General features: G+C 38.1%; 1 protein-coding gene and 1 pseudogene across 1 annotated transcript; both read left to right on the forward strand.

Annotated features, from left to right (window-relative positions):
• Positions 1-1,518: 1,518 nt before the first annotated feature.
• LOC122071035 lies at positions 1,519-6,072 on the forward strand (annotated as a pseudogene).
• On the forward strand, positions 5,763-21,864 carry LOC122071040. Its single transcript, XM_042635306.1, has 6 exons — positions 5,763-6,234; positions 17,574-17,627; positions 18,036-18,116; positions 19,567-19,636; positions 19,745-19,833; positions 21,464-21,864. Exons 1-6 carry the CDS (start codon positions 6,079-6,081, stop codon positions 21,596-21,598), a joined length of 585 nt encoding a protein of 194 aa, XP_042491240.1. The 5' UTR covers positions 5,763-6,078; the 3' UTR covers positions 21,599-21,864.
• Positions 21,865-26,995: the final 5,131 nt, after the last annotated feature.

The raw sequence follows: 26,995 nt of genomic DNA on the forward strand, positions 1-26,995 counted from the left end.
TGCTTGTGCTACTGAGTTGAAAGCTGTCCATGGCAGTATGTTTCTTACCCGCACCCTTGGATTACAACAAATTATCATCAATTTGGACTGCCTCCCAACAATAGGCTTCCTGAATAGACATGCACAAGCTTCCTCACCCGATTGGGCGGCTCTCGCCATTGCATTGGATATCTTGCACCTTTCACAGTCCTTTCAATCTGTAATGTTTCGCTAAATCTAACGAGAGCAAAACTCATTGTCGGATTTTTTAGCCTCTAGAGCTCTAAAAGCTAAAGCTTTCCCATGTTTGGTGGTTAATCCCACCGTCTTCATTGTAACCATTTCTCTTGTATCCGACTTGTGTTTCAATAGGTCCTCTTTTATGCAATAAAATTGTGTTTTGCCAACAAATAGAATATAATAATGATTACAAAAATTTATTTTTTAAGTTTGAAAATTTCATTTTTCTTCCTTTTGATTCCTTTTCCAACCAAACGGAACCATAAAGGAAGTTATAGTACAACGAAGTGAAATTTTCAAATCTAAAAAATAAGCTTTTGATATAATTATCCCACATGATTATCACTAATTCCGAATCATTCCACATTGTTATCGAAAATCATTTCATTTTTTATTCAAATCCCTTGGGTTTAAAAAGTAAAATAAAAATTAGAGAGAGGGAGAGGTATGCTGCTAGTATATGCCGGATGAGGTATCATACAAGAGGGGTAGGGGGTTATATCAAAAGGTGAAGAGAGAGAGATAGACACAATGGTACTAGTTTACGTATGCAGAGACCATACCCAATCTTTTACCTAAAAATTATATATAAATATATCAAAACTAAATATGATAAGAAATTTAAGTAGTTTATACTAATGGGGGAAAAAGACAGGAATGCTAGGGGGTTACAATGGAATTAGGAATGCTAGCGGCTTTTTGGCCTTTAGATTAGGAAAAATGCTTAGTAATGAATACAAAAGTTTCCATCTTTATGTTTGAAAATGTAGTAATAATAAATTTAAATAGTCTATAATAAGGCCATGCTTATTTAAATGCACACATGGGGTATCATGAGGGATTTTTGAGAAAAATACTAAAAAATCCTATAGGGGGTTTGTGAACCTTAGGATGGAGTGGGGAGTGGAGAGTGGAGAGTCACTGGAGACAACTATGTCCATAAATTTTTTTGGGAAAACTATAAGATTAATCACTATTGGGTTTCCTTTTACTAAACTACCCACTAACTGTTTGGGTTTGGATTTACAAAACTACCCATTATAATGTGCCTATCTCATCCATGGAGTTTTCATGGGGAAAATTCCTCGGTTTGGATTAGAGTGAAAAGAAATCGAAATCAAAGTAAGGATCTTGCTTTGCTAGTTTGGAGATGAAATGGCGTGGGAGGAAATGATTATTTAGACTTGAAAGTAGTTTGTTGGATCATTCCTTTAATTCTATGCCTGATAAGGGTTTGTTGGATCATTCATTCAATCCTCTGTTTGGAATAAGGCTTTGTTGGATCATTCATTCAATTCCATGCGTGGTTTAAGGATTGAGGGTCTAGAGGTTGAGACCTTCGAGGCAGTGGCCGATGATGGAATAGAGTTCATCCCCATTAATAGAATCGGAGAGTTGATCGACAATATGGGTGAAGATGTCAAGCGTGGTGATCAGGGTAATCAAGGTGTGGCCAGGGAGGCCGTGTAGGGGACGAATGAGAAAGGGGGGGTGAGGGTATAACTGTAAAAAACAATTATTAATTGAGGGAGTAATATTGTTTTGGATAGTTTTGTAAATTTCAACCCAAAATAATATATTTTTTTAGTTAAATGGTTGCGGTACGTGCAGGAAAATAGGAATGAATAACGTTCTTTATTAATAACTGTCGATATTGCCAGGTGAGATTTAAGTGTTAATCTTTTTCCTCTCCGTTTAACTGAAATCCTTTGTCACACAAGGATTCATCCTCTACAAAACCTCTCGCACAACGAAATTCTGTTTTCACTTCTTCTTTAGAGGGTTGGAGTCTTGTAGATGTTTTCCTATTTAACTGTACAAGAATGATGTAAAGAAAGAGAAAATTCTATAGAGAGAGAGAGAGAGAGAGAGAGAGAAATAGGTTATCATTATCTTACTCTCCCTGATCGCCCTTTGGAAGGGAAGAAGTTGGAACAGTTAGTGACCATCATAATAAGGTAAAGATAAGTGACAGTCATCTCTCCACCCTAACAACTGGGAATCAATTACAATATAAAAAACTAATAGATGATTGATAAGCACATTTACGTGTGAAATCTAAGTAGTAAAGCATGCATTTTTACATATATAGAATATAGCTACTTTGAGTTTTACTCTCTTTTTGTAGGTTTTGTATTTTAAAGGCCTTAAGAATTATCAGGTGTCATATCTCTCCAACAACAACTACCTAGTGTAGTTGGTGAGCTTTTCACTCACTTAAAACACTAAGGGTATGGAGGGGATTTCCACATCAAATTAGAAGATTGTTCAAATCTTCAAAGCAAGGAAAATCGTGGGAGGGGTCTCTTGCGCAAGAAAAAAAAATAAGGAAAAAATAAATCTTGTCCAAATCTTCTCTCTCCTCCACATCATCACCAAAATATTGTCCAAATCACACAAAGCAAAAAGGAAAATCGTCCAAGGGAAAAAAAAAATCGGCCAACAAGATTGTGCACAAGATTTGAAGAGAGAGAAAAAAAAAGAGAAAAATAAATAAAAAAGGAAAGAAAATAAGCAAAAAAATTATAGAAAATTCTCTAAGTTTATTTCTCTCTTCTCTCTCCTCTACCTTAGCACTTTTGGTCTCAAAATATCTCATCTACCAATTGTGGGTTTTCCCCTTTTAGGAAAGATAAATTTGTTACCCTACCTCTCTATTCTCTATAAATATAACTCATGTAAGAGGAGGGGGGACACTTCATTCTTCTTCTAGGTTTTTTTTTAGTTGCTCTCTTTGTCCCTCTCTCACTCTCTTTAGTTTTAGTTCTTCTTTGTTTTTGTTTTAATCACTTATGTAATATTTTTTTTTTTATTTCAATTAATACAAGTACTTTTTTATTTTTATTCAGGCTTTTATGTTTATGATTTATGCAATTAAGTTGTAATTTTTAAGTTATAGTTCTAGGCTTAGATCTAGGTGATAAGATCACGAGCCGTGAAGCATCTCTTTTTTAAGTTTAGTTTTTTTTTTTTTTTTTTTTTCAAGATTTGTTTTCTCCAGATCTAGAAATTTCAGATTTGATTAATTCCAGATCTAGTTTTTAGGGTTGGTAGTATCTCAAATCACCCAAGCTTTCAAGTTCAAGTATTGATTCAGGTAGGGAGGCTTCTTTAATAGTCTTCTCTCCCCCCCTCTCATTTCCTTTTCAGACTACCCTTTCTTTCTTAATTTAGGATTTTAATTTCAGTCGTTACATTATTGCTTTCCCTTTCCCCCAAGGTTCATGGCTAGTGTATGTGTTGGCTTTGCCCCTCCTAGCCATAGAACCATAATTTTGTTGTTTTTATTTTAATTACCTCCCTTTCCCTAAAGCCAAGTAGAGTAACCCTTGTAAGAGTGACTCTCTGGTCAAGTAGGGAAGCTCATATTATAATGCATCCCTCGGGCTAAGTAGAGAAACCTACTTATGAGCCTCTCTCTAGCTTTATTCTCTTTATTTTACTTTATTTTTATTTCAGCATTTTTTTCCTTCATTGTTTTTTAATTATATGGGTTGTTTATTTTTAGTTATTTATTTATTTAATTTTAATTACGTGGCTTATGTATTTAAATTCTTAGATGACGAATGGTTAGGACGTTATTTTAGATACATATGTTTAGGACGACAGTTAGAATTAGATCACAACCATTAATCGGTTCACTTTCGCATTATTAAAAGAAGCCAAAAATAAAGTGGCTACTCTCCCTGTGTTCGACCCATAGCTACACTGATCCGTAGGCTTGCGGTTATATTTTAAATCCTAACAATGATTTAGATTAATTTAATATTAAATAGACGATTAATATTAAAAGAAAATGAAAATAAGATTACAATATCCACGTCCAGCTACCACTCACCTTATTTTTATTAAGGGTAATTTACAGCGCCACCCCTTGGAGAATGCCACAATTATAAGAACACCCCCTATATTTCACCAAATTAGACTTAAACCCCCTACCGTTAGTCACTGTTAAAGAATATACATTATATGTTGATGTCAACAACTATATTTTATTTTAAATATCAAAATACCCTTATTAAATATGAAGTACCTAAAATACCCTTGCAATAAGTTAATATTTCTTTCACCCAAATTGTAATTTTTGGACCACCGGCGATCATTCAAAGCAGCGGCAGTGGCATCGACAACGGACGACAAGGACGAAACCCACAGGACCTTGCGGTGACCAGGCGGAACAGACGTGTGAATTCGCTACAGACGTCGCTTGAGAGCCATAACATCTACATTCCTCAACTAAATGCGACTTACGATGTAATATGTGTTTCTGTGGGACGTCAAGGGTTTGAGGAACTTATACAAAAAGGGACTCCCATCAAGGCCAATAACGGTGGTGTCTTCCCTCGACACGACACCAAACCAATGGCACCAAAACCTGAAGAAAAGCCTCCCAAGTTCTATCTCGGCGATGATGTCAAGAAGCTGCTTGTTAACAAGTGCAAGCCAAAGCCCACTAAGCTCAGGTAGAGTATTACTACTAGAACGATTTTGATTATCCTTGCTGGGAGGTTTAAGGGGAAAAGAGGTGTTTTCCTTAAGCAACTTCCGTCTGGATTACTTCTCGTTATGGGGCCATTCAAGGTCAATGGTGTTCCTCTACACTGTGTTAACCAATCATATGTGATTAGGATCTCCACCAAGGTAGACATTTCCGGTATAAATGCAGAGAAATATGATGATAACTATTTTGGAAATGAAGGTGAAAAAAAGAAAAAGAAGGTGGAAGCTGAATTCTTTGAAGCAGAAAAAGAGGAAAAAAAGACACTTCCAGAGGAGAAGAAGGACGACCAGAAAGCAGTGGATGCTCAATTGATATATTTTTTTGAGTTTTGCATCTTTTGGTAAAAACAAAAAAAAAATTGTCCCGTTGCATTCAACCTTTGTTCTCACCATAACGTGACACTTACCGCTACCGCGAAGAACTTGGAGTGGAATTGCCAAAACTCTTCCTATTCTAGCTGCACAAAGTGCCTCAGAGCTCTCGACAAGGTAAATCCACAGAATCACAATAATCTTTCTCTCACTTTCTACCATTTTGTCAATTTGATTCATTTATTGCTTTTGCAAGTCCTCTTCCTATTCATACAAAGTAGGAGGAAATGGCAATGGTGGATAATGTAGAAAGATGAAAGTGGCCCTTTTTTTTTGTTGTTGAAATGGGAATACATAAAGGGAGATGGGAAGAATGGGACAGGTGGAGGTGATTGGAGGGAGTAGGGAAGGTGAGAATAGGTAGGAGTGAAGAAGAATTGAGTTAAAATGAGTTTTAGTGAAAAAGGTATAATGGTCATTTTAACTTTTAACTTAATAGTGATTAACGGTAGGGGGTCTGAGTCTAATTTGATAAAACAGATGAGGTGTTTTTATAATTGTGACATTCTCCAGAGGGTGGCGTTATAAATTACCCTTTTATTAATTAAAACTAGGAGTTTGTAGTTTGTAATTTTAGGTTTTGCCTGGTGTGAATGTTGGCGAAGCATATCCATGGTTCCATGACTTCCATCATCCAATGTCTAATAGACCCTAGTTTCGATATATTAGAGTCAAAGTCTCCGCGACCACATTCGGCCTTCTTCGCCACGAAAGTCGGAAGAAAAGCAGTTCAACTCTCTGGTTTTCGCCCATTCAGATCTCACAACCTCTTTCCCTCTCTCTGCCGCAGAGATCCCTCTAGGAACCAATTTTCCAAGTCCTTCGCAAATCTTAGCTCTTCTTTCCTCTGGCTTGTGAATTTGTTATATCGATAAGGTCCTTACTGTCATCAGCACAGACGCCCTTTTGATCTATCTATATAGATATAGGAAGGCGCAGTCTGTTGTGGTTGGAGCTTTCGATCAGCTTTTGAAGGTTTAGGCAGGAATGGAGAGTGAGGTTGCGGAGAAGCAGTCTTCGTACACGTATTGGGTCAGGCAAGCGAAAGAAGACGCTGCTCCACCACCAGTCCCACGCAGGCTTTCTGCTAATGACATATCTATGCAATCACAGCCCAACGCATTAGGATCTGTATGGAATCGAGTAGGTGCCATCCTTCTCTGTCTCCTTGTTTTTTTTTTTATTATTTTTCCCTTGGGTTTGTAAGTTTTTCTATGTTCTTCCACATGTTTGAATATCAATGCACTAGCAGCTAGTCCTTTCTTGTTGCGGTTATGATGTTGCTACAGTTGAAATTTCGAGCGATTGAGGCATAGTTGATTGCTACTCAATATAAGTGCTCTCATTGTCTTAGTCGACGTGATCTATCAAACCAAAGCAATTGCTTTTGCTGTCGTAATAGTTTCCACAACAACTATGGCGTCAGTGTTTTTATTCTCCTGAGAAAAAAATGCTCCAAATTTTACCAAAATTATTATTTTTCGATAGATGACACTGGTCAAGTCATAGCTTCTAGAGCAGCTTGACAACAGAACATGGTAGCTTACAGAGGGTGGAGTGATTTGGTCGGGTTTGGTTGGCACACACATTTTCTAAAAGTGGTTGCAGTTCAGGCTTTGATTTTATTTATTGGATTTCTTTGTATTCTATTAGATTTTATCAATTGTTGGTTGATATTTTTCTGCATTCAGTTCTCTAAAGAATTAATAAGTGAAATGAAAGAAAACTTCAGAACCAAATGCTGAAAAACAAACTGGATAGAGGTATTACCTCTGTTAGGTGCCAAGAGTCCGGCCATTGTCTCGCTCAACTCTACCACTGGTATTAGACGCCCTCATCAACTTCTTGAAGGTCTCCTGTGGTGCCATGACAGCTGCTGCTACTGAAGATTGGGGAGCACCCTGTTTCTGGTCTGTAGTGGTTCTATAGCTCCACAGAGGTTGTGACAAATCTCTCAATTAGGTTGAACCGTTGTCTCTCAATGCTTGCCCAGACTAGGACCCCTTGCTCTTATGTTGCCACCCTCCCCTTACTACCATCAATGGAGGTGGAGGGGGACGGTAACAGATCAGAGAACATATGCCCCTCTTGATGTGGCAATCTATGCACATTATCTTACGTTCTCCCACTTGGCCCATATTGCTACATGTCAAGGAGGAGAATTTTCCTGAGTTGCAAACTTGATGTATGACGATACTATAGCAACCAGGCTCAAAACTTATGGGCAACCTTTATGTTCAAAATGAACCTACTTATTGATCATTGCGGTTCTTGTTTAATAATTTGTAACACCCCTTTCCATGTATTACAGTAAGTGTTCTTTTTTTAAAATGAATCCTTACGTGGCAGCTTTTATCCTTATAGAACCAAAACCATGGTCACTTTTGGGTTAAACTTTTACCAAGTGTTTGTCATTTTTACTTTGTTTGTAAAATACAACAAATGACAGAAAACTTAAATTCACGATTCAAACTATTTATTACAATATATATGATAAAACATTAGTTCCAAAGTGATTTACATAATCCGATATGACCCATATGATCCACAAATACCTTGGGTGGAAGCTCTGTTGTGAAAGGGTTTGCAATCATTTCCTCAAATACCAATATGTTCAATTGCTATTCGACGATCCCGAACATCCTCTTTAACAACATAATGCTTTATCTTTACGTGTCTACACCGACTCAAAGAGCACATGTTGTTAGAGAATGAACTGTAATAGTATTGTCATAGAAGATCTGTATTGGTTTCTCCATGGACTGAACAACCTTAAGATCTGGGACAAAATTCCGTAACCATGATGCCTGAGAGACAAACTCACAACTCGCCACAACTTTTGCTTCCATAGTGGAGGATGCAATGTTAGATTGCTTAATAATCCTCTAGGATATTGCTCCTTCAACAAGCAGAAAAATTGTTCCTTAAGGTATATTTCCTTGTATCTCCACATCTAACATAGTCTGAATTTGACTGTCCAATGAGCTTCAATTTATCAACAAGCTTATATGTGAGCATGTGATCCTCAGTGCCTGGAAGATATCTCAACACTTTCTTTGTTATTTTCCAGTGTGGTATACCAAGTGTTGTGTCTAGAAAGCGTCACAGGGGCTTTGCATGACCTGCATAAAAAGACAGATAGGGAGGAGTGTCGAACTGTCTCGGTGAGGGACTCTCTGATGCCTAAGTCAGATCTCCTTCGCAACATATACTTAAGAATACAAGTGTAAGGGTTTTCAACCCCTTTTTTGGAGTCTTACCTTAGTATTTATAGGGGATGGATGGAGGCAGTTGGAGAGAGTCCCGATTTGGTAGGTGTTCTAGTTGTAATAGGAAATCCCTTATGAGAGTCCTATTAGGCAAGTGCTGCCTTGTTCGGTTAAGAGTCCATGTTTGGACAGATCTCCTGCAGATTGCCTTCGTGGGCATCAAGAGATAAGATTTGCTGAGCTGGCAAGGAGGGAATCTCAAAAGGGAGATTCGGTCTTGTGCTCGGTCAGGATATGGTCTCTCACTAATCAGCTAGGTTCTGAGCTCCATGATCGGTAGAATACCAACTTTGATGATTGTTCATATATTGAACTCACATGTCGGTGCCTTAGAAAGTTAATTTAGGTCCGGGGGCATGACCTGGCTGTATGTCCGGTCACCTTGACTATGCTGCCACATGCAGTTTCCTAATTGGTGGTTGCTACTTGTGCCTCATCATAGGCCCCCCACTCCTGTAGGCCGAGGACTATTGATTGGTCTGTGGGAGTTTGATTCGGCCTTGACTAATGGGCGGATCGATTCCCATGTTACTTGGATCGGCTTTGACATGACTTCTGAGCGCATTTAATGTCCGCCAACCACTAGACAGGAATTCCGCACCAAACGACACATGGCGCTGGCGTCATAATTATGCTTCGGGAACGATAATCGTTGCATCATGTAGACTGTTGTAGTGGTTTAATCTTAGTCGTCATTTTCTATTTGGAAAGTCTCTTTCATTTCCATCATTCGTCAAGTTTGCTCTACGCCTCAAATCGGCCTTGAGCTTCAGTGATCACGACCCTCGACTTTGGTTCGGAAAACACGCTTCAGTTCGGCCTAATAAGTTGTTAGGTATGCCTTCTGATAGTGACCTTGAGTACTGTCCTTCTCGAGTCGGAGAACTTGAAGTCGCCCCTATGAGGGAAGAGTCCAGTTGTAGCTCAGGCAGTACCGAGACAATCAATTATTGTTCATCATCGTTTATAGAGTCCTAGGCCTCAGAGCTTTCGGGGGAGCACAGTCCTCCGAAGGAACCTAAGTCTCCCTTCGTGGAGTTCTTAAGTGAGCAATCTATCACCTTGAAAATGGTCTGTCTTGGGGACTATGCTCCCAAGGGGTTAAACCCTGAGGAGCCTGTGCTAGCTGGTTCGTCGGGCCAGGATCCTTCTCCCCCAATGATAGGGCAAGAAACCGTCATAGGCACTTTAAATGACCTGCAGAAAGAGACAGATAGGGAAGAGTGTCGAACTATCTTGGCGGGGGATTCTCCGATGCCTAAGTAAGATCTCCTTCGCAATAGATACTCAAGAATATGAGTGTAAGTGTTCAACTCCTTTTATTGAGTCTTACCTTGGGATTTATAGGTGATGGATGGATGGCGGTAGTTGGAGAGAGTCCCGATGATGCAGTTGCACGATGGACTTAGAGAAAAAAAAAATCTTTTGATTTGATTCTCTTTGGATTTAGAAACAATTTCTTTTGTATTAGTTAGTTTCTAATTTTAGAATAATTTCCATTTTCAAGTAGTTTCCATTAATTATTTGATTTTTCCTTTATATTAGTCATGTAATAGAGAAGAACTCAGTTTTTGAGAATTGAATGAAACTGAAATTAGATTTGAATGAATGGTATGGCTGCCGAGAAGCTTGTTCTCCCACTTTGAAGTTCTCTCCCTGAACTCTTCTCTTTTTTCCTTCTTTATCTTCTTCTTTTCTCTGATATACTCCCTATTTCTTTGTTGATTACTTCTCAAACTTGAGAATACCCTGTTCTGGGCGGTATTTCCAGCTCTTGTTTTGTCGTCGATCTCTACGGTTACTCTTCGGAACAGTTGCAGATTGTGAGAAGACATTCATGTGGTAGAACTGCCTCCACCTACACAGATTCAGTCAAGACATGATCTCCATTGAAAGTTTCTAACCAGATTTTCAAGACCTGATTTTGTTCTTGCGGTAGATCTGAGTTGCAGGTGCCATGGTTCCTTGTCGATTGCTGGTTTGAGGTACTTGTCCGCCGGAATCAAGAGGGCACAGGGTTGGAAGCCTTCATTTGGAAGATCAGCCCAAACCGAGACTTGTTGAAGGAGCTCCATCAATCTGAAACCTCGCCTTACTGCTGGTTTTTTGCTCCCTAACGTGACCTAAGGTAGAAGATGACCTTCTCCTTTTATTCTTTAGTTCCCTAGTTAATTATATTTACAGTAAACCCCTTCTTTTCTTAAACCTGTGTTCTAATATTTCCTTTATCTTTGGTAATTTCAGAATACTCCTTCTCTTCCAATTGTTATTTCAGGTTAACCCCACTACTTCCTTTATTTCCAGAATTGGTCCTTCTCTTTAGATTTAATCCCTGTTAAGTCCCTATTCACTTATTTCACTCTAAAAGGGGTTCAAATTGTACCAGAAATTACAATAATGCCCCTACTTCTTTGTAAACTGTTTTAGTTGTAATTGTGGGCCCATAAGCGATCCGATTTTGACTTTTGGAACCCGGATCTGCATCACCTGATTTGTTAGGTTTCTAGTTTTAGTAGGAAATCCCTTATGGGAGTCCTATTAGACAAGTGCTGCCTTGATCTGTTAGGAATCAATGTTTGGACAGATCTTCTGCGAATTTCCTTCATGGGCATTAACAGATAAGATTTGTTCAGCTGGCGAGGAGGGAATCTTGGAAGGGAGATTCAGTACTGTGCTTGGTTAGGATATGGTGGCGCACTGATCTGCCAAGTTTGGAGCTTTGTGATCGGTACAGTATTGAATATGATGATCGTTCATCTACCGACCTCACGGGTTGGTGCCTTAGAAGGGTAATTTGCTAATTTAGGTCCAAGGACATGATTTGACTTTATGTCTGGTCACCTTGACTGTGCTGCCATGTGTAGTCTCCTGATTGGTGGTTTCTACCTTTTGCCTCATCACCAAGATTCTTCCGAAACCTTTGGCAAAAACCCCACTGTGAAGGTTGTTAGGCCTTGTGTAGATCTAAGCATACATCAAGCTGCCTACAACATGTTCATATGGGATCTTCTGCATTTCTTGTTTCTTGGAGCCATTCACCAAGCATGTTCTGGACTAAATTTGTCACCTTTCACTATGTGTGCTTGACGAACAATGCTTCATCTTCAAATGTTCCAATACTTTGTCAAAATAACCTCTTTAGGACAACCCTAAGGTCTTTTTTTTTTTTTTTTTTTTAAATAATTGATTAATGTGAACTTAATTTTTTTATTGAAATGAATGTAAACATAATGTTGAATGACTTAACGTACTATGTATATATCAATCGGTTTTAAATGCTTTACTATTGGTTTAATCCATTTAACTAAACAATCTCAGTTTTAAAACCAAAATTGAACCATTTACTAAATAGTTTCACGGTTTTGGTTTTGTTTTGACACACTCAAATTTACGAGTCTGAAATTGTTTTGTCTCATACAACAACCTTAAATAATTGCTTGCTAAGAGAATATCATCCACACATAAAACCAAGGTGATGAAATTGCTTCTTTTGGCATACAATTCTCCACAAAGCTGAAAGATATGATGTGGTCAAATTTCGAGTACAGTTCTAAGAACATGTTTCAATCCATATATGGATATTTTTAGCATACAAACCAAATGATTCCTTTTGCTTGATGAAAAATCTTCAGGTTGATCCATGCACACGTCCTCTATAATGTCACCATTTAGGAATGCCATTTTAACATCTATTGATGTTACTCTAGATCAAAGTGGGCTAAAAGGGCTATAACGATTTTCAAGGAATCCTTTCCACTTTGCCTTAAGTTGGGCTTTGTATTTCTTTATCTTGCCACTAGGTTCCTTTTTGGCTTTAAAAACCCATCTACAACCAATAGTTGTAGGCTTGTAGCCCCCCGTTGGTAGTTCAACAAGCTCCCGTACTTGATTCTTTAACATAGACACCATTTCATCCTTCATGGTGTTATGCCACAAAATAGAATCTTGGCAAGCGATGGCATGTGCGGATGTTGGATCCGACTAATTTCCAATATCATCGTCACAATTTTGGAGGTAAAATGGTAGTTTGAAGGTATTGTCAACTTTCTGATTCTCAAGGATCTCCTTATACCTATTTGTTCATCAACGATGTACTGATGCTGAACAGTCGGTTCAACAACAACTTCATTCTCGTAAAGTAACAGTTCATGTAATGAGTCTAATGACCCCTCACCAAGGACAGGTAAGGGAACAAACCCTTCACTTCCAAATGTGGTAGGAGTATTTGGAACAAGTTGTTCATCGAACTCTATGTTCTGTGACCATAAACTTCCTCTGTTGCTGCCATCCTCCTCCTGGAATTTAGCATTCTTAGATTCCACAATGGGAAGTGTTTGAGATGGACCATAAAACTTGTAACCCTCAGGCCTAACCAAATGGCTAATGAAATATCTACTCTCTGTTCTAAGGTCCAACTTCCTTTCTTATTGTATGCCCTTACTTCGGTTGGACAACCCCATATGCGTGTGTTTTTTAAACTAGGTTTCCATCCTTTCCACAGTTTAAATGGAGTATTAGGACAACCAGTGAAATATTCATTCACTATTCTAAGGTCTAACTTCCTCTCTTATGGATTGTATACCCTTGCTTAGGCTGGACAGCACCGTACACGCATTTTTTTAGCTAGGTTTCCATCATTCCAAAGTTCAAATGGAGTTTTTGGAATAGCGTTAATGGTTTTTGGAATAGCATTGATGGAACTCTATTCAGTATATACACTGTATTATTTAGGGCTTTATTCCAGTTGGTCGAAGGAAGACTAGAGTTGTTAATCGTACTCTTGACCATGTCCATAAGAGTTTGGTTCCTTCTTTTAGCAACACCATTTTGGTGTGGTGACCTAGGCATGGTTTAATGTGGTACAATACCTTGCTTTGTTGGGAACTGAGCGAATGGTCAATATGTATTGTATCTTTAAGGTAACGATACAATATGGTACCAATACGACACCCAAAAAAAGTTAGTATTTAGTACATATTAGAAACCTCATCCTTATATATATTTAATTGAATGCACTTGTCTCTTTGTACTTTTTCCCCCCCTTTTTATACGTGATATATTTTACATATCATTTATAGTGTTTTATGCGCCAAAACTATATTTTGCATACATGCTAAGCTCCATACATTTCTTGACCATTTTCACATGTATGTTTAGTGTCTTTTGTGTCGCTTTGATATGATATATCTCTTAAAATCACCCTTTCAATACGATACTCGATACTGATGCTGATACTTTAAGCCTTGGGGCCAAGTTTTTGTCCAGATTCTGTGTACCTTCCATTATATTAGCTCCTCTGTTTGAACTGACAATCTTTATTATTTTACCAGCTTGTTTCTCTTCTTCTGTTTTATAGTTCTTGAAAGCATCAAGTGCATCATTTTTATGTACTAGAAGATGAAAATACTTAAATCTCGTATGATCATCTATGAATGAGATAGAATGTATCTGGCCATTCATACAGGGCGTGGCAAACAGCCAACAAATATCCATAGGTATGATCTATAGCGACTTAGAACTTCTTCTGGCACCCCTTTTGACCTTATTGGTCTACTTTCCTTTCCACACAAGTACCAAATTATTAAAGTCCATAGTCTCAAATATTCTGTCATTTACTAACCTCTTGAGTCTATTGGATGCGAAGTGACTTATTCTCTGGTGTGACAATTTGGAAGATTTCTCACCCTTAATAGTTCTTTTTATGCTAATACCAGATGAAGTAAGTAAATTATGTTTAGAGTTAAATAAAATTTGTTCATTCTTCTTACATTTATTGGTCCGGTATTTTTGGGCTCCCTTAACCTACTATTTCAAGTTTGGAGTCCCTCATGTGAGTGTTTCTTTGGAAGGGCTGTGATTTAGCTAGGTTTCTCCACCCTGTCAGTTGGGCATCAGTCTATCTCCCTAAAGAGGAGGGGGGCCTTGGCTTGAGAAGAATAAAAAATGTCAATCATGCTTGTATCCTCAAGTTAATTTGGAAGCTAGTGTCAAAGCAAAAGAGTATTTGGGTAGATTGGGTCTTCTCTCACCTCCTGCACAATGACTCTGTCCGGACAGCTCTATCATTTTTTGATGCTTTTTGGGTGTGGGGAAGGGTCCATAAGCTCAAACCCGTTGCTTATGGGATCATTAGATCTCATATTGATGACGGGTCTACTACTAGATTTTGGTTTAACCACTGGCACTGGCACCCTCATGGAGTTCTCCTTCACTCAGTGGGTGATGGAGCTATTTGTAGATCAGGTTTCAGCAGATTGGACATGGTTTCTGACATTATTTAATAGGATGGTTGGCCTGCCCCACCCTCCACCACATTGTCTTCCATTTGGAGTACCTTGTCGAGCATCACTAGGAGACCTACTGATGACGTTGTCTCTTGGTCTGCTACATCATCGGGTCCCTTCAATGCCAAGTCTGCTTGGGGCCTCATCAGGGCTCTTGCCTCGTGGTTGCATTAAAGTCTGGTGCAGTTTGGTTTAGTTGAAGAGCCACATCCCTCACCATAGCTTCACTGCCTAGAGGGTTTTCACCTGCTACCTCCCTATGCACTCCCCATCCTTTGCTGCCTTTGTGGGATTTGTTTGCTATCCTTTCACCTAAAAGCTCAAACTTGTAAGGAAGGGAAGTATAAATTTATACATCAACACTCCCCCACATTTGCATGCCATTTTAGCACCGTGCACGTGACACAAACGCGCGTGCCCACACATGACACTGAGGGAAAAGAAGTGGCAAGCTCATCGGATTTTGATCACCACTATCCATGCCTTGGTGTATGTGTTGCATCCTCAATCTTATGTTATAATGCACACACATCAATTGCTCCAGTTGTTTGTGGCCCAACTGTGTCCAACATATATAAAATTGACCTCCAAAACTAAGTATTAACCCTATTTTTTTTAACAATTTTGTTACAAGAAATTTTTTTTTTCCAGAAAATTTTAAAAATATTATGAAAATTGAAAATGAAATCTGGCTTTGTGAAGTCATAGATTGAGCTACGATGTTTAACATATAAATTATTGAATACGAACAACCAAGGATCTAGCCTTATTTTTTTTTTTTTCACAAAAAATAGTTTTGGGGAAAAGTGAATTACCTCCAACTTTGGATCTTGCACAAATCTTGTTGTTGGGCAGCAAATAGTCGTTTCCTCTACCGCCCAAGCATTGTTCCAAGCTTGTACGGCATTGATTTGGCAGAAAGAGGAAGAAAAATGGATTTTGGAGGTATTCTGTCAAAACTAGGCGAAACTAATGAAACGATGTATTTATAACATAGGTTTTGTAGCATTTCGACCGAAACTTTGGCGAAATGAAAAATGTTACTGAAATTTGGGCGTTATGCTGAAATTTCTGTCGAAACATTGTACACTTTATATGTCACAATGCGTTTCATCTCAATAGTCAATACCTATCGAAATTGAAATTAAACCTCACGAAATTTCGTCCCATGTTTGGTGTTGCTAACCCTTACATCTATAGTACAAGATCTTGAAAATTTCTTGGTTTCGTTAGCCAGTCAGCCACTTGGTCAATGTCACATGGGCCTTTATATGAATACCCTAACTCGACGAAACTGGGTCTGTTATCTCGACCTGTTTCAATTCAGTCTTAGTTATCTTGATCTGTTTCGACTCAGTCTCGGTTATCTCGATCTGTTTTGACTTGTTATCTCCCAAATTGGCTTTTTGTTGCATCTTTTGGCCAAATCTTACCCAGAGAAGCTTGAAACAAGTGGATTTGTTTCTCAACAACATTTGAAGGAGATTTTCTGCCCAACTTCTCAAATTTTTATTTTTCAAAAATATATGATGTATAAAGTGAGTCATCCACTTGTATTCTATAATATAACTATTGTTTACTTTAATATATGTGACTCTTTCTAATAAACAATTACTAACAAAGCAATGTATGATGCTTAATTTATTAATGGTTTATAATTTGTCTGTCTTTTAATTCTTAATGCTTATCTAAGTTGTTTTACTTGAATTATGCGTGTTCTAGTAGTACTAAAGATTGTGTGGAATAGCCTAGGGTTCTTGGAAAAATATGGAATATAGAACATTTATCCTAATCCAAAACAGAATCTACCGAGTACCTCTATCTTGCATCTCACATTTTTATAAGTTGAGCGAAAACTGAGTTAAAACAACTGGTGTCCAGCTCTATTGCTAACAGCAGTTCTGATCAAAATATGAAATTAAATGAAGAAAAAAGAAGACTGCCGAAGTGGAATCACAACTGACCTACTCCTAGCCAACAGTGCAAATATAACAGAAACCCATGCAACTATGATTATAGTCCACAGTCAAAAGAAATTTTCCAAGATTACTTATGGATCCTCAAGGCCCGTTGGCCTCGCAGCCCATTTTCTTTCTTGCAGCTAGACTCCATTCAACAGCATTGGAACTCAAGGATCAGTCACTTATCTGATAGCCAAAAGACCACGGGGCCATGGTGTTGGATTAGGGTATCCATGTCATGTATCTTAGTAACTGCCAGTTGGATAAGGAAAATAAGAAAGCGAAGAGGTCCTGTATGATCTTTTTTATCTTTATTATTGCAAAACTTAGTTGTTAATCCCGCTGGTTCCAAGCCAGGTATTTGAGTTTTTATTGAATTTCCTAACGTGGAAACAGTTTTCGAGAGGTTGAATGAAGAGTGGATTGGGAGTAAAAGATCCTGGGTTTTTTTTTTTTTTGTATATTATGCATAAAAAAATTCCTAGAATTTGCTTGGGTATCTTCTCTCCCTTTCTTTCTCTTTTTATTTTATAATTGTTTTCTGCTCTTCTATTGTTTTGTTTCTTTTGGTTGTGTCACCTATAAATTTTCTATCTAAACTAATTCTTTCTTCCTTTCCTTATGTTTTACTGACCCTAACCTGTTTTCAGTGTTTGTAGTCTTGATTACCGTTCATGGGTACTGTTTATGTCCCAAGCTATAGCCCATTATGTGGTGCTTCCCTGAAAGCTGAAAGCTTTTGGATTAGGTTATACAATGTACTCATCAAGCAACAGCTTGAGGACCTAGGTGTGATGCATCTTCATTAATATTGAAACATAGAATATGAAACTATTTCACCCAATTTGAATAGGAAAGTTTGGTCGATTGGAATATTTTTCGACTTTTGGGTTGAAGTCCTTCTGTGGTTGTCACTAATTTTCCATGATTGCATTTTCCTTGAGTAACTGCTCTTATTTTTTATGCAGGCGGGAACGTGGGAAGAGAAAAATCTTAATACATGGGCAAGCAATAGGATAAAGGTTTGTGTTGTGAACTCTTGGTGATCTGATGCTCAGATTGGTTTTCATTGATCTCATGCTCGAGCAGGATGTATAATTAATTTTCTGTGGAGGATCAAACAGCTTGGTAACCATTTTATTAATTGGTTTCATGGGTTCAGTGATTGAACTGACGGAAGCAGTCAATAGTGTCTTATTGCTCATGTCAACATAATTTAAGCACTGCAAACTATGGAGCCCACTCTGTTGGGACTGCGAGAATCATGGTTTGACTCTTGTTTGTTTATGCTTTAACCATCTTGGATTTTGCATTCTAACAATGGACCTGAATCGCAGGATTTGGGACTGCAAGAATCATGGTTTGCTTCTTGTTTGTTTATGCTTTTATTATCTTGGCTTTTGCATTCTAACAATGGACCTGAATTGCAGGAATTGCTTACTTCTATGAGTTCCTTAGAATTTTCTTGTGGCAATGCTGAAATTTCAGAAGTAACCAAGTGTGTAGGCGATGTGAGTTCTTTTGACATACATTTGTCTGCAGTAATTATAATTTCTTCATTGTAGTACATGTGGATGTGTCCTTTTTCTGTTGTGCATGATGGGTTCAATTCTTTAGGTTTGAACCTGTTGTGCTGTTAATGCAGTTCCAGGTTCAGGAAAAGATTCTAAAAGCAAGTACTACAAATTTACAATTATAACAGGATCTATGTAGAATCAGTTGGACAGAGCAAAGGATAGATATTGGATAAAACAAAATCAGAATGCGGGAGATGACCAAATCTAGCAATCTGAAAATTGAACTAAAAACAGGGGTTCCACTTGGAGTGGAATCAAGAGAAATAAGAAGTATGAAGAACAAGAATGGTAGAAGAGAGGTAAGATCACACCTGATGAAAGCAGAAGTAGAAAGAAGAAATCCAGTTTGGGATACCAATCCTACAAGCACTGCTCAACAACACAACTCTTGAAAAAGCTCAAATTTCTGTGCTCATTTTATCCTTAATTGATATGTGTGTGTGTGGGGGGGGGTGTTGATGCAGATGCCTTGGCTTGGCCGGACCGCCCGGACCGAGCAGACCCTCTTTGGAGGACTAAGCTGGGATGCAATCAGACCAAACCGGTTTTCTGGTCTGAAGGGGGTTGGTAGTTGAGGGATGCAATATTTAATTTATTAAGTTTGAGTAGATACGTAGAAGTGGTATTTTAGTTTTTAATTTCAGTTTATTTCTTATAGAGCAAGTTTCCCTTTTTGAGATGTATTTTGTCTTATTTATATGTAACCAACAGACAATATTGATTATAGCTGAGAAGTGAATGAAGAATTGAATAGAACTTGAGTGTGTGGTCCTGTGATCTTCCTTTCTTTCAGATTGAAGTGCACTTTCTCCTCTTCAATCTGGAAGAAAGTTCTTTCTCATTGTTGGCCCTCTAGTAGAAGAGTTCTCCCTCTTAGTAGGGAATGGCTTTGGATTGATATGACCTCCCACCATTTGTGACACTGTTGGGAAGCTTGCCTTTTGTGCCACCATCAACCATATTTGGATGGAGAGGAACCTTCGTAGATGGACGTCCAGCTCCCGCTCATTTGAAAGGATTTGGAGTGCCATCTCATTTGAGGTCTCACCAAAATTGCTACCCTCCCGCCCTGCCCCACCCGGTCCCTGACTCCCCTAGGAACAGGCTTATTATTGACACTTAGAATCTTTCATCTTCTATTCTCCTCCCCTTTCCCCTTGAGGGCTTGTATCCATTAGAGGTTTTCTCCTTTTTTTGTTTGGGCTTGTTCCTACAGCTGGCTGTGTGCCTTCTTCCCCCCCCCCCCTCTCGCCTTTTTACCTTGTATATTTTTCTTCTTGGGTTAATATATATTTTATTCATCCAAAAAAGGCACTGGTGGTAGTAGTAGTAGTGACCTTGGTTTTGACAACTGGTTGATTTTGATTGCCCAAATTTTGAGCAGGCATTCTTGGTTACTGTCCGGAACAAGAAATGTGCTGGCTATACTTATGAATTAACATTGAAATTCAAAGGCAAGTTATGCTGGCTTAAAAGGTTCTTTATTTGTTTCATCTTGAAGATATTTAAATTATTTCCCATTTGGCCTTAATTATTTTTATGAATGCTTGACAATGATTCAGGTGAGTGGTTAGTAAGAGAGGAGAAAAAGAAGATAAAGGGCGATATAGACATACCAGAGTTCTCCTTTGGTGAACTGGATGATTTGCAGGTACACTCTGTAGCCTCTCTCATTTATTTATTTATTTATCTTTTGGGAGAAGGGGGGGGGGGGGGGTTGATGGTTTTGGTGGATGATTACCTATAATATGTTGGGTGGGTGCCTAAATTTTTCATTTCGAAGATTATCGGGGGCTGAAATTTTATGTACAGGTAGACCTCAAGGTTTCATGTTTTTCATTATCAAGTTTCACCCAATCAAAGTTGGTCGCATGTCAAAACAAAGTATGGAAAAAATCAGGATGTAAGAATTACAAGGGGGTGCATGAATCCAATCATCAGAACTGCCATATCACTCTTCGACTCTTCCACATGGCAGAAGAGACGTGCACTTGCCAATTTTGTCCTTAGGTTGCTGATTAGCTGATCACAAACTTTCCACTTTTTTTTTTTAGGATGTGGTAGGGAAACCGGATCATGGCTGGATCATGTTGTAGGAGGGCAATTGACACTGATGTACATCTTTAAGTTTGAGATCATGATCGGTAGCATTAGTGGTGGTGAAGGCGTTGAAGTCATCTTCGAGCTTTTTCTGAGATTCCATGTCTGTTTTGATTGAAGCCTGGTGTTGAAGTCATCTTCAAGCAGCGGAGGGGGAGGGGGAGGGATGAAGAGATAGGGGTGGTGGCCGCCTGGGAGGGGAGTTGCAGTGGGCAGGAGGGTGACTGCCATAAGCACCTTATAAGCCTCCCAAGATTGGATATAGCCATCCATGCAGGATTACTGTCTGATGCAACTGCATCAAGGTGTGGGTGTGAATAAGTAATAAAGATGGAAAAGCTTAAGGTTCAGATTCAGAATTTTGTGCCCCCCTTTCAAATAGAACTTGTGATGGTTCTCAAAGGTTGTAGAGCATGCTGGCATGGATATCTTCAATAAGTTTATTATTTTTGAAGGCTTAGTTGATTACGGAAGGTGGTTTCTTTTGTGATGCCTACAAAGTTGTAGCAACCTTCCACCCCACCCCACCCTACCCTACCCTACCCTAAAACACACTCTCACATGTACACAAACAAATGATGTCAACAATTAACAAAGTTGTTGGAGCTATGGCTAACAAGGATTTAAAGCTTTTTTTTTGTTGTTTGGACCCGAATCATATTTTGTGACAGTCTGGATCAGGCAATCAGCCAATTTGGTGTGCATGTTCAATTTGCTTTATAATGTAGTCACTTAAAAATGGATTTGAGGCCAAAGCTTTCTTACCCATACTAGGTCATGGATTCAAAGATCGAGATCCAGGTTCTGATCATTCCTCACAATCTCAATCTGGATTTGACTGTATTAGCCAGCTGATCTGGATCTGGCCAATCTAGTCTCTGGTGGTAGTCTTTGCTGCAGCAGAGCAGATTCAGACCTCGTTAATCCCTGAAAGTTGGAATGTATTGGTCTCTCCAGGGTGACCTGTATGGCTGATGGTCTGGCTGTCAAGGACTGGATATTCTGTTCATCATTTATCATTTCTTGATATCCTAATGCATGTGCCCTAGGACTAGATGTAAAATCCTGGTTGACAATCTAGATGTTGAGTTTTTGGCTTCTTCAGCCATTTCTGTATATGGTGCTAGAGACATTCTTTTATTGACTACAGTTACATTAAATCATCTTTCCCTTTTGTGCAGATGGAAGTCAGAGTTGGTGAAAGTACGGATCTTGTTCCGCAAGATAAGACACAAATTTCTGGGGAATTGAGGCGTTTTCTAGAGCCCATACGTGCGAAATTGCTTCAGTTTGAACAGGAGCTCAAAGACAGATAGAAGGGGCAATTTTTTGATTTTCCCATGACTCTACACTATCATGAACTTGTCTTTCTCTTCCTTGAGGCCTAAATTCATCCCAACAGTTACAAGATGGTTGAAACCAACTTATGAACTCATTAATTACTTTCTTGAACACGTAATGGAATATAAGTTTGTGTGGAAGCAAAGCTTCTTCCCTAGGACTGTTCACTCTTTACAGACATCTAAATTTGGTGGGTTGATTATGAATTAACTAAGGGCATGGTGGTGGAATTTAGCAGCAATCTTTGTTATGCTTGTTTCATCTTATCCTTATTGCTTTGAATTTGTTGTCTTATTTTGGTGTTGAAATGCTTATCTTGGTAAAAGAATTTATCTGGGTCTTCATTGTTCATGCAGTGCTAGTTTGACTATCGTATTCTTGCATGCCTGAGCATTTTGGCTCCTTTTTTCTTTGAATAAAATTTTGCACCCATATTCGACAAAATTAGGTGAATGTATAACACGATATGCATAAATACAGAATAGGATCACAATGAATGGCTTACAATTCTGTCAGTTATTGAAGAGAGAGAGAGAGAGAGAGAGAGAGAGAGAGAGAGAGGCATACCCAATCTCTCTTGTAGAGAAAAGTAAATGTCGTTGATGGGTTATAATATCAAATGGTGGACCTCTAGACCCAGAAAATTAAGTCGGAAGACAATATAGTGGACCATCTGAAGAGTAGAGTAGGTCAGAGTACAGTAACAGTTAGAGTGTATTCTAATCTGCTATACAGAAAGTATATATATGAAGAATTGTAGGGTAAGGAAACATAAGAAAAGAGAGGTTAAGAGAGAATAGGATGTTGGGAGGTCTTCTTCTTGGTCCTTGGAGTTTACCTAATTTACCGTGTTTTGATTTATATTTAAATTTTACTTAATCTTTCTCTTCTTCTAATTGATTTTTATTTTAAATGGAGTCAAAATATAGACTAAACACGGTAAAGAAAATGATTTTCATACGAAGACTTCATCCGCACTTGAGTGGTTTGAGTGCGTTTCGGTAAGGTAAAGCCAGCAGCCATTTGGTATCCCAAAAGAACGGAGTTGAGCAGATCAAATCACGAGTGACGTTAGCCGCAGCCATGGTGGGGGTTTTGGGGTTTGAGTTTTGATGTGACAATTGACGACGCCGCCCCTATAAATTAGTAGTTAACCTGGACGAGCTGACGACGCAGCCTGCCAGGTCGGGTAGTGTCGCAATCTTGTTAGCCTTAGGCCATTGGGTTTGTTAAGTTGAGTGGAGTTGAGACCCTAGAGGGTCGAGAGGAGGAGTGGGGTCCTGTGGACGTCAAGTCAACAGTTACGGGGACCCATTGAAAAAACAAACGTAATTTGGCTTTCCTATTACAATTTTGGAGTAACAGATTTTCCATCGCATTTTTTCCTCACTTCCTCACCCAATCCCAGGTCCCAGGTCCCATCCACAAATCATGGGCTAGATTAATAGAAGATGTACAAAGGGTGTGACGCTCTATCATGTGTTCCTATTGGTGCTATCGTAGCATACTTGATATCACGGCATACCTCCAAAAAGAAAAGATATTATTGTTATATTTTTTATGTATTTCTTTGGGATTTCCTTTTGGAACTGGTGTTTCTAATATAGCATCCTATTATTTTATTTCTCATAGATTTGTCTAAACTCTAAAGTCTAAACTTCAAATCGCTATTAAGTATTATTATCTGGCAACTGATGTGGACAAATAGATTTCAAAGTCTTCTTTTCACACAACACATAAGAAAGTGTCGAAATAGAGCAATCCAAGGGTCATTCATCAAGGAGCTTTTCCTGCATATTTATCATGAAAAGAAAAATTTTTGTATTTTCACATGTTTTCTTGTGTACTTGGTAAGATTTTTTATTTTTTTTATTTTTAGCAAAAGAAAACAACACAACTCCTAAGGGGAATTTTGAAATTTTAAAACTGAATCTTCTCTTAGATCAGGACATGCTAAGCACAAAGAAAAATTCATAGACTAAGAAAAAAATATAATTTTCCTATATACTTTTTGCTTTTCTTCTCTTGGCTACCAAACACAGCCTTAGGAACTTTTCCTACTTCCCTATCATAAATTGTTACCGGGTCGATCGGTCCATTTTGGTATCTAGATCTAGCTAATCTTGTATAGGTGTAATCACTGTAATGGTATAGGGGGGAGGTGGGGAGTGATAGGGTCACATTTGAACCATCTCATTTTTCAGCCACCGATGAAAGAAAACTTTGTCACATATGAACCTTCTTTTTTTTTTTTTTGGAGGGGGGGTGGCTTGGGAATCAAGTCCCATTGATATTGACTCGAATAAAATGTGACTCTCAGTCAAAAGGTAATCTAGTCGAAAGGTCTTTGTTTGAATCTAGCTTTTAGTTGATGTAACCTTGTCTAAAATTACATTGTTGAGTTGGAGTAATGCTTGTCGCTTTTGAGTCTTCTTCAAGAACTACTCATGTCAAAAGGATGGCTTCCAACATAACCCCAAGGCTAAGAATGTGATCGTCTTGGCCTATGAGGCCAAGACTCGATGATTTTGGAAGAAAAATGGCTAGTTCTACGCTAAGAAGAGGAGGATAAGTGCTAAAGTGGAATAACTTAGGCACCGTTTGATAACGGTAACAGAAATTCCTGTTTTTAAGAACAGAAATGGATTTAAAGGTATTTGATAAATCTTGTTTCTGGAAACGTTTCCCGCTTTTATTTTATTTTATTTTTCATTTAATTTTTTCCCCATTAATCATGCTTAACCCAAGAAAGTTAATTTTAAAAGATACTCCTAACCCAACAAGATATTATACAGTGCAATTAGTCAAAATATATCAAATGTCTAACTTCAAGTTCAGCAGCTTGTTATCTTGTTATGATCTAACTACCATCTTTGTTTATGTCCAAATTCTTAACTGCATCCAGAATATCAATATATATCCTACTATTTTCCTCAGAAACATCCATCTCGTTTTTCAATACTTATATTTCTCCTCTTCAACTTTGATTGCTCTTTCCAAGTACCCCCGCACAAACTCAAAGGATGATGATGATGGAGAAGAGTGGCCTTCAACCGTCGAATTTCTTGTTCCACATCCGGATGATCTTGCAGTTGATGAATTGCAGTCACTATAAATCCATCGAAAAAACGTGCATCCTCGATCTTGGGCCTATAATTATATTGCATTGAATTACAATAATAATTTGCAGAACATATATAATAGGTTGTTTAAAATATGAAAAATAGTTATACCCCAGTAGATTTAGGACAACACCAGAATTGACTATTAAATTTCGCTGAGGTCTTCGTGATGTGTACCTTACACTGTCCTTCAAGACATTCACATAATTGAAATTCATCTATCCACATAAAAAATTCATTATGCCTTGGACATTTGAAATACGCTCTACCACTATTAGGCCCTTATTTTGTTGTGAATTTATCGCACAAACCATTACAATATTCACATCTAGCCAGTATGGTGTCATTTGAAGACATCTATAGAGCACAAATTATACTTATCAAATCAAAGTATCGTGTATGAAAAAAACAGTATTAGTAAAGGCATCTCACAATTACATTCAACAACACATATGACAGCACACCACCCATTCAATATAAATAATATTGTGAAAAACAACAACATTATCAAGTATGAAATCACAATAACTTGCATGTTACATTAATCAACAACTTTTACAAATGGATATTATGTCACATCCCGACTATTATCGACAAAATTTACAATCCACCTAACGGAATCGTAGCCATTCTCCTCGATCTAACTAATTAATTAGCTATATTGAGGCGTACTAATGACATTTCTCTTGTTGAGCGTCTCTGGGTCGTATCAGAAATTGAAGCATGGTACACCACAGGATCAGGATTCATAGGGTCATCAATAGCTTGTTCACTTCCAAAGCCATTAAATAATTGATCTTGAATTACTTGTTCCTTGATGTAATTGTGAAGCCCACAACAGGCAACTATGATCTTTATCTGATCTTCTATATCGTAGGCCTTCATATTCCTTAAAATATAGAATCTATTTTTCAAGACACTGAACATTCTTTCAATAACATTTTGCAGTGACGAGTGTCTATGATTGAACAATTCATTTGTTGTTCTAGGCTCATTTCTACCCTCATCGTGATCCTGTAAGTGATACCTTTCTCCTTGAAATGGCACCAAATATCCCAGTTGATTTGCGTACCCCTAGTCAATCGCATAATTCTTGCCTTGTATTAGTATGGAAACATGTACAGGATTAGATAATACTCCATATCGTACATCTATAAAATGATAAACATAAATTCATAATATACTTGTACCTAGTGGCGGATGAGGGAACCCTAAAGTAACATTCGTTCTTGCTTCTTCAAAAACCCGGGCGTCATGTGCACTACCTTCCCTACCCGCATACAAAAACGCTAATCGCATGTCGAATGAACATATACATATAACGTTCTGTTTGATCAGACCCTTATGATTTCGATACCGTGTTTCCTTCGACCTAGCTATGATGGCATTGATATGGGTGCCATCAATAGTTCTAATGCAATTTTAGTTTTCAGTCCATATATGTTAGTCCAATAAATCCACCTAAAGTGCAATGAAATTTTAGGGAACACACAAGAATAAATTTGTTAAATCCATATAGTAAGTTACTTTGAAATATGGATAGAACTTTGGATTGGGCAATCTCTGGAGGCACCACTTGGAAATTTGGTGGCCAAATTGTTTCATGCGATAGATGAAGCATAGCTTCTAATACTGTGTGAAAGATAGTACTAATCGTTTGTCCCAACCTCTGAAATCTTCATTGTGTTTGTATGTTACTCAATCTTTGGTCTACTACCATGAGAAACATTGCAAGCTGCTCATCTACTCGAATGTAATGGGTGTCTTTTAACCAATCTCTATTTACCATTCTATCTTGTAGATTGAGGAAGACATGTCTTTCAACTCTAAACTCACAGTAGCACACTTCTGCATGTCCTGCGGTAACCTCAGCTACCATTACAACACCAGTGTGACTACTATCATTCAAAGGTTCTCTTATCCTATATGTACTTAGCAGATTTTGGAATTGATATAATATAACCATGTCGTCATCATCACTAGATGACCACATGTCATTGGTTTCAGGGTCATTTGACATCCCTGTAATTATGACCAAATTCAGTGTGCCACAATCTTAACTAGGCTATATGTACTATGACTAGTATTACTTGAAAAAAATAAAATAAAATAACATCCTACAATACTAAAAGCCTAATAAGTCACATTAATGTCCATATGCTGAGATACCTACCATCATGTACTAATGAGTTAAAAGACACCATCTTCCAATACTAAATGCCTAATAAGTCACACACATTACCTTTCATG

This window comes from Macadamia integrifolia, unplaced genomic scaffold, assembly GCF_013358625.1.
Source record: "Macadamia integrifolia cultivar HAES 741 unplaced genomic scaffold, SCU_Mint_v3 scaffold_176A, whole genome shotgun sequence".
Taxonomy (NCBI): Eukaryota; Viridiplantae; Streptophyta; class Magnoliopsida; order Proteales; family Proteaceae; genus Macadamia; species Macadamia integrifolia.

What these genes read in the sequence shown, in the direction of transcription:
- LOC122071040 (XM_042635306.1), top strand. Translation starts at nt 6,079, where the DNA reads ATGGAGAGTGAGGTTGCGGAGAAGCAGTCTTCGTACACGTATTGGGTC. An exon ending in TAGGATCTGTATGGAATCGA is followed by an intron (nt 6,235 to 17,573) that starts GTAGGTGCCATC and finishes TTTTTTATGCAG; the next exon opens with GCGGGAACGTGGGAAGAGAA. An exon ending in ATTAACATTGAAATTCAAAG is followed by an intron (nt 19,637 to 19,744) that starts GCAAGTTATGCT and finishes ACAATGATTCAG; the next exon opens with GTGAGTGGTTAGTAAGAGAG.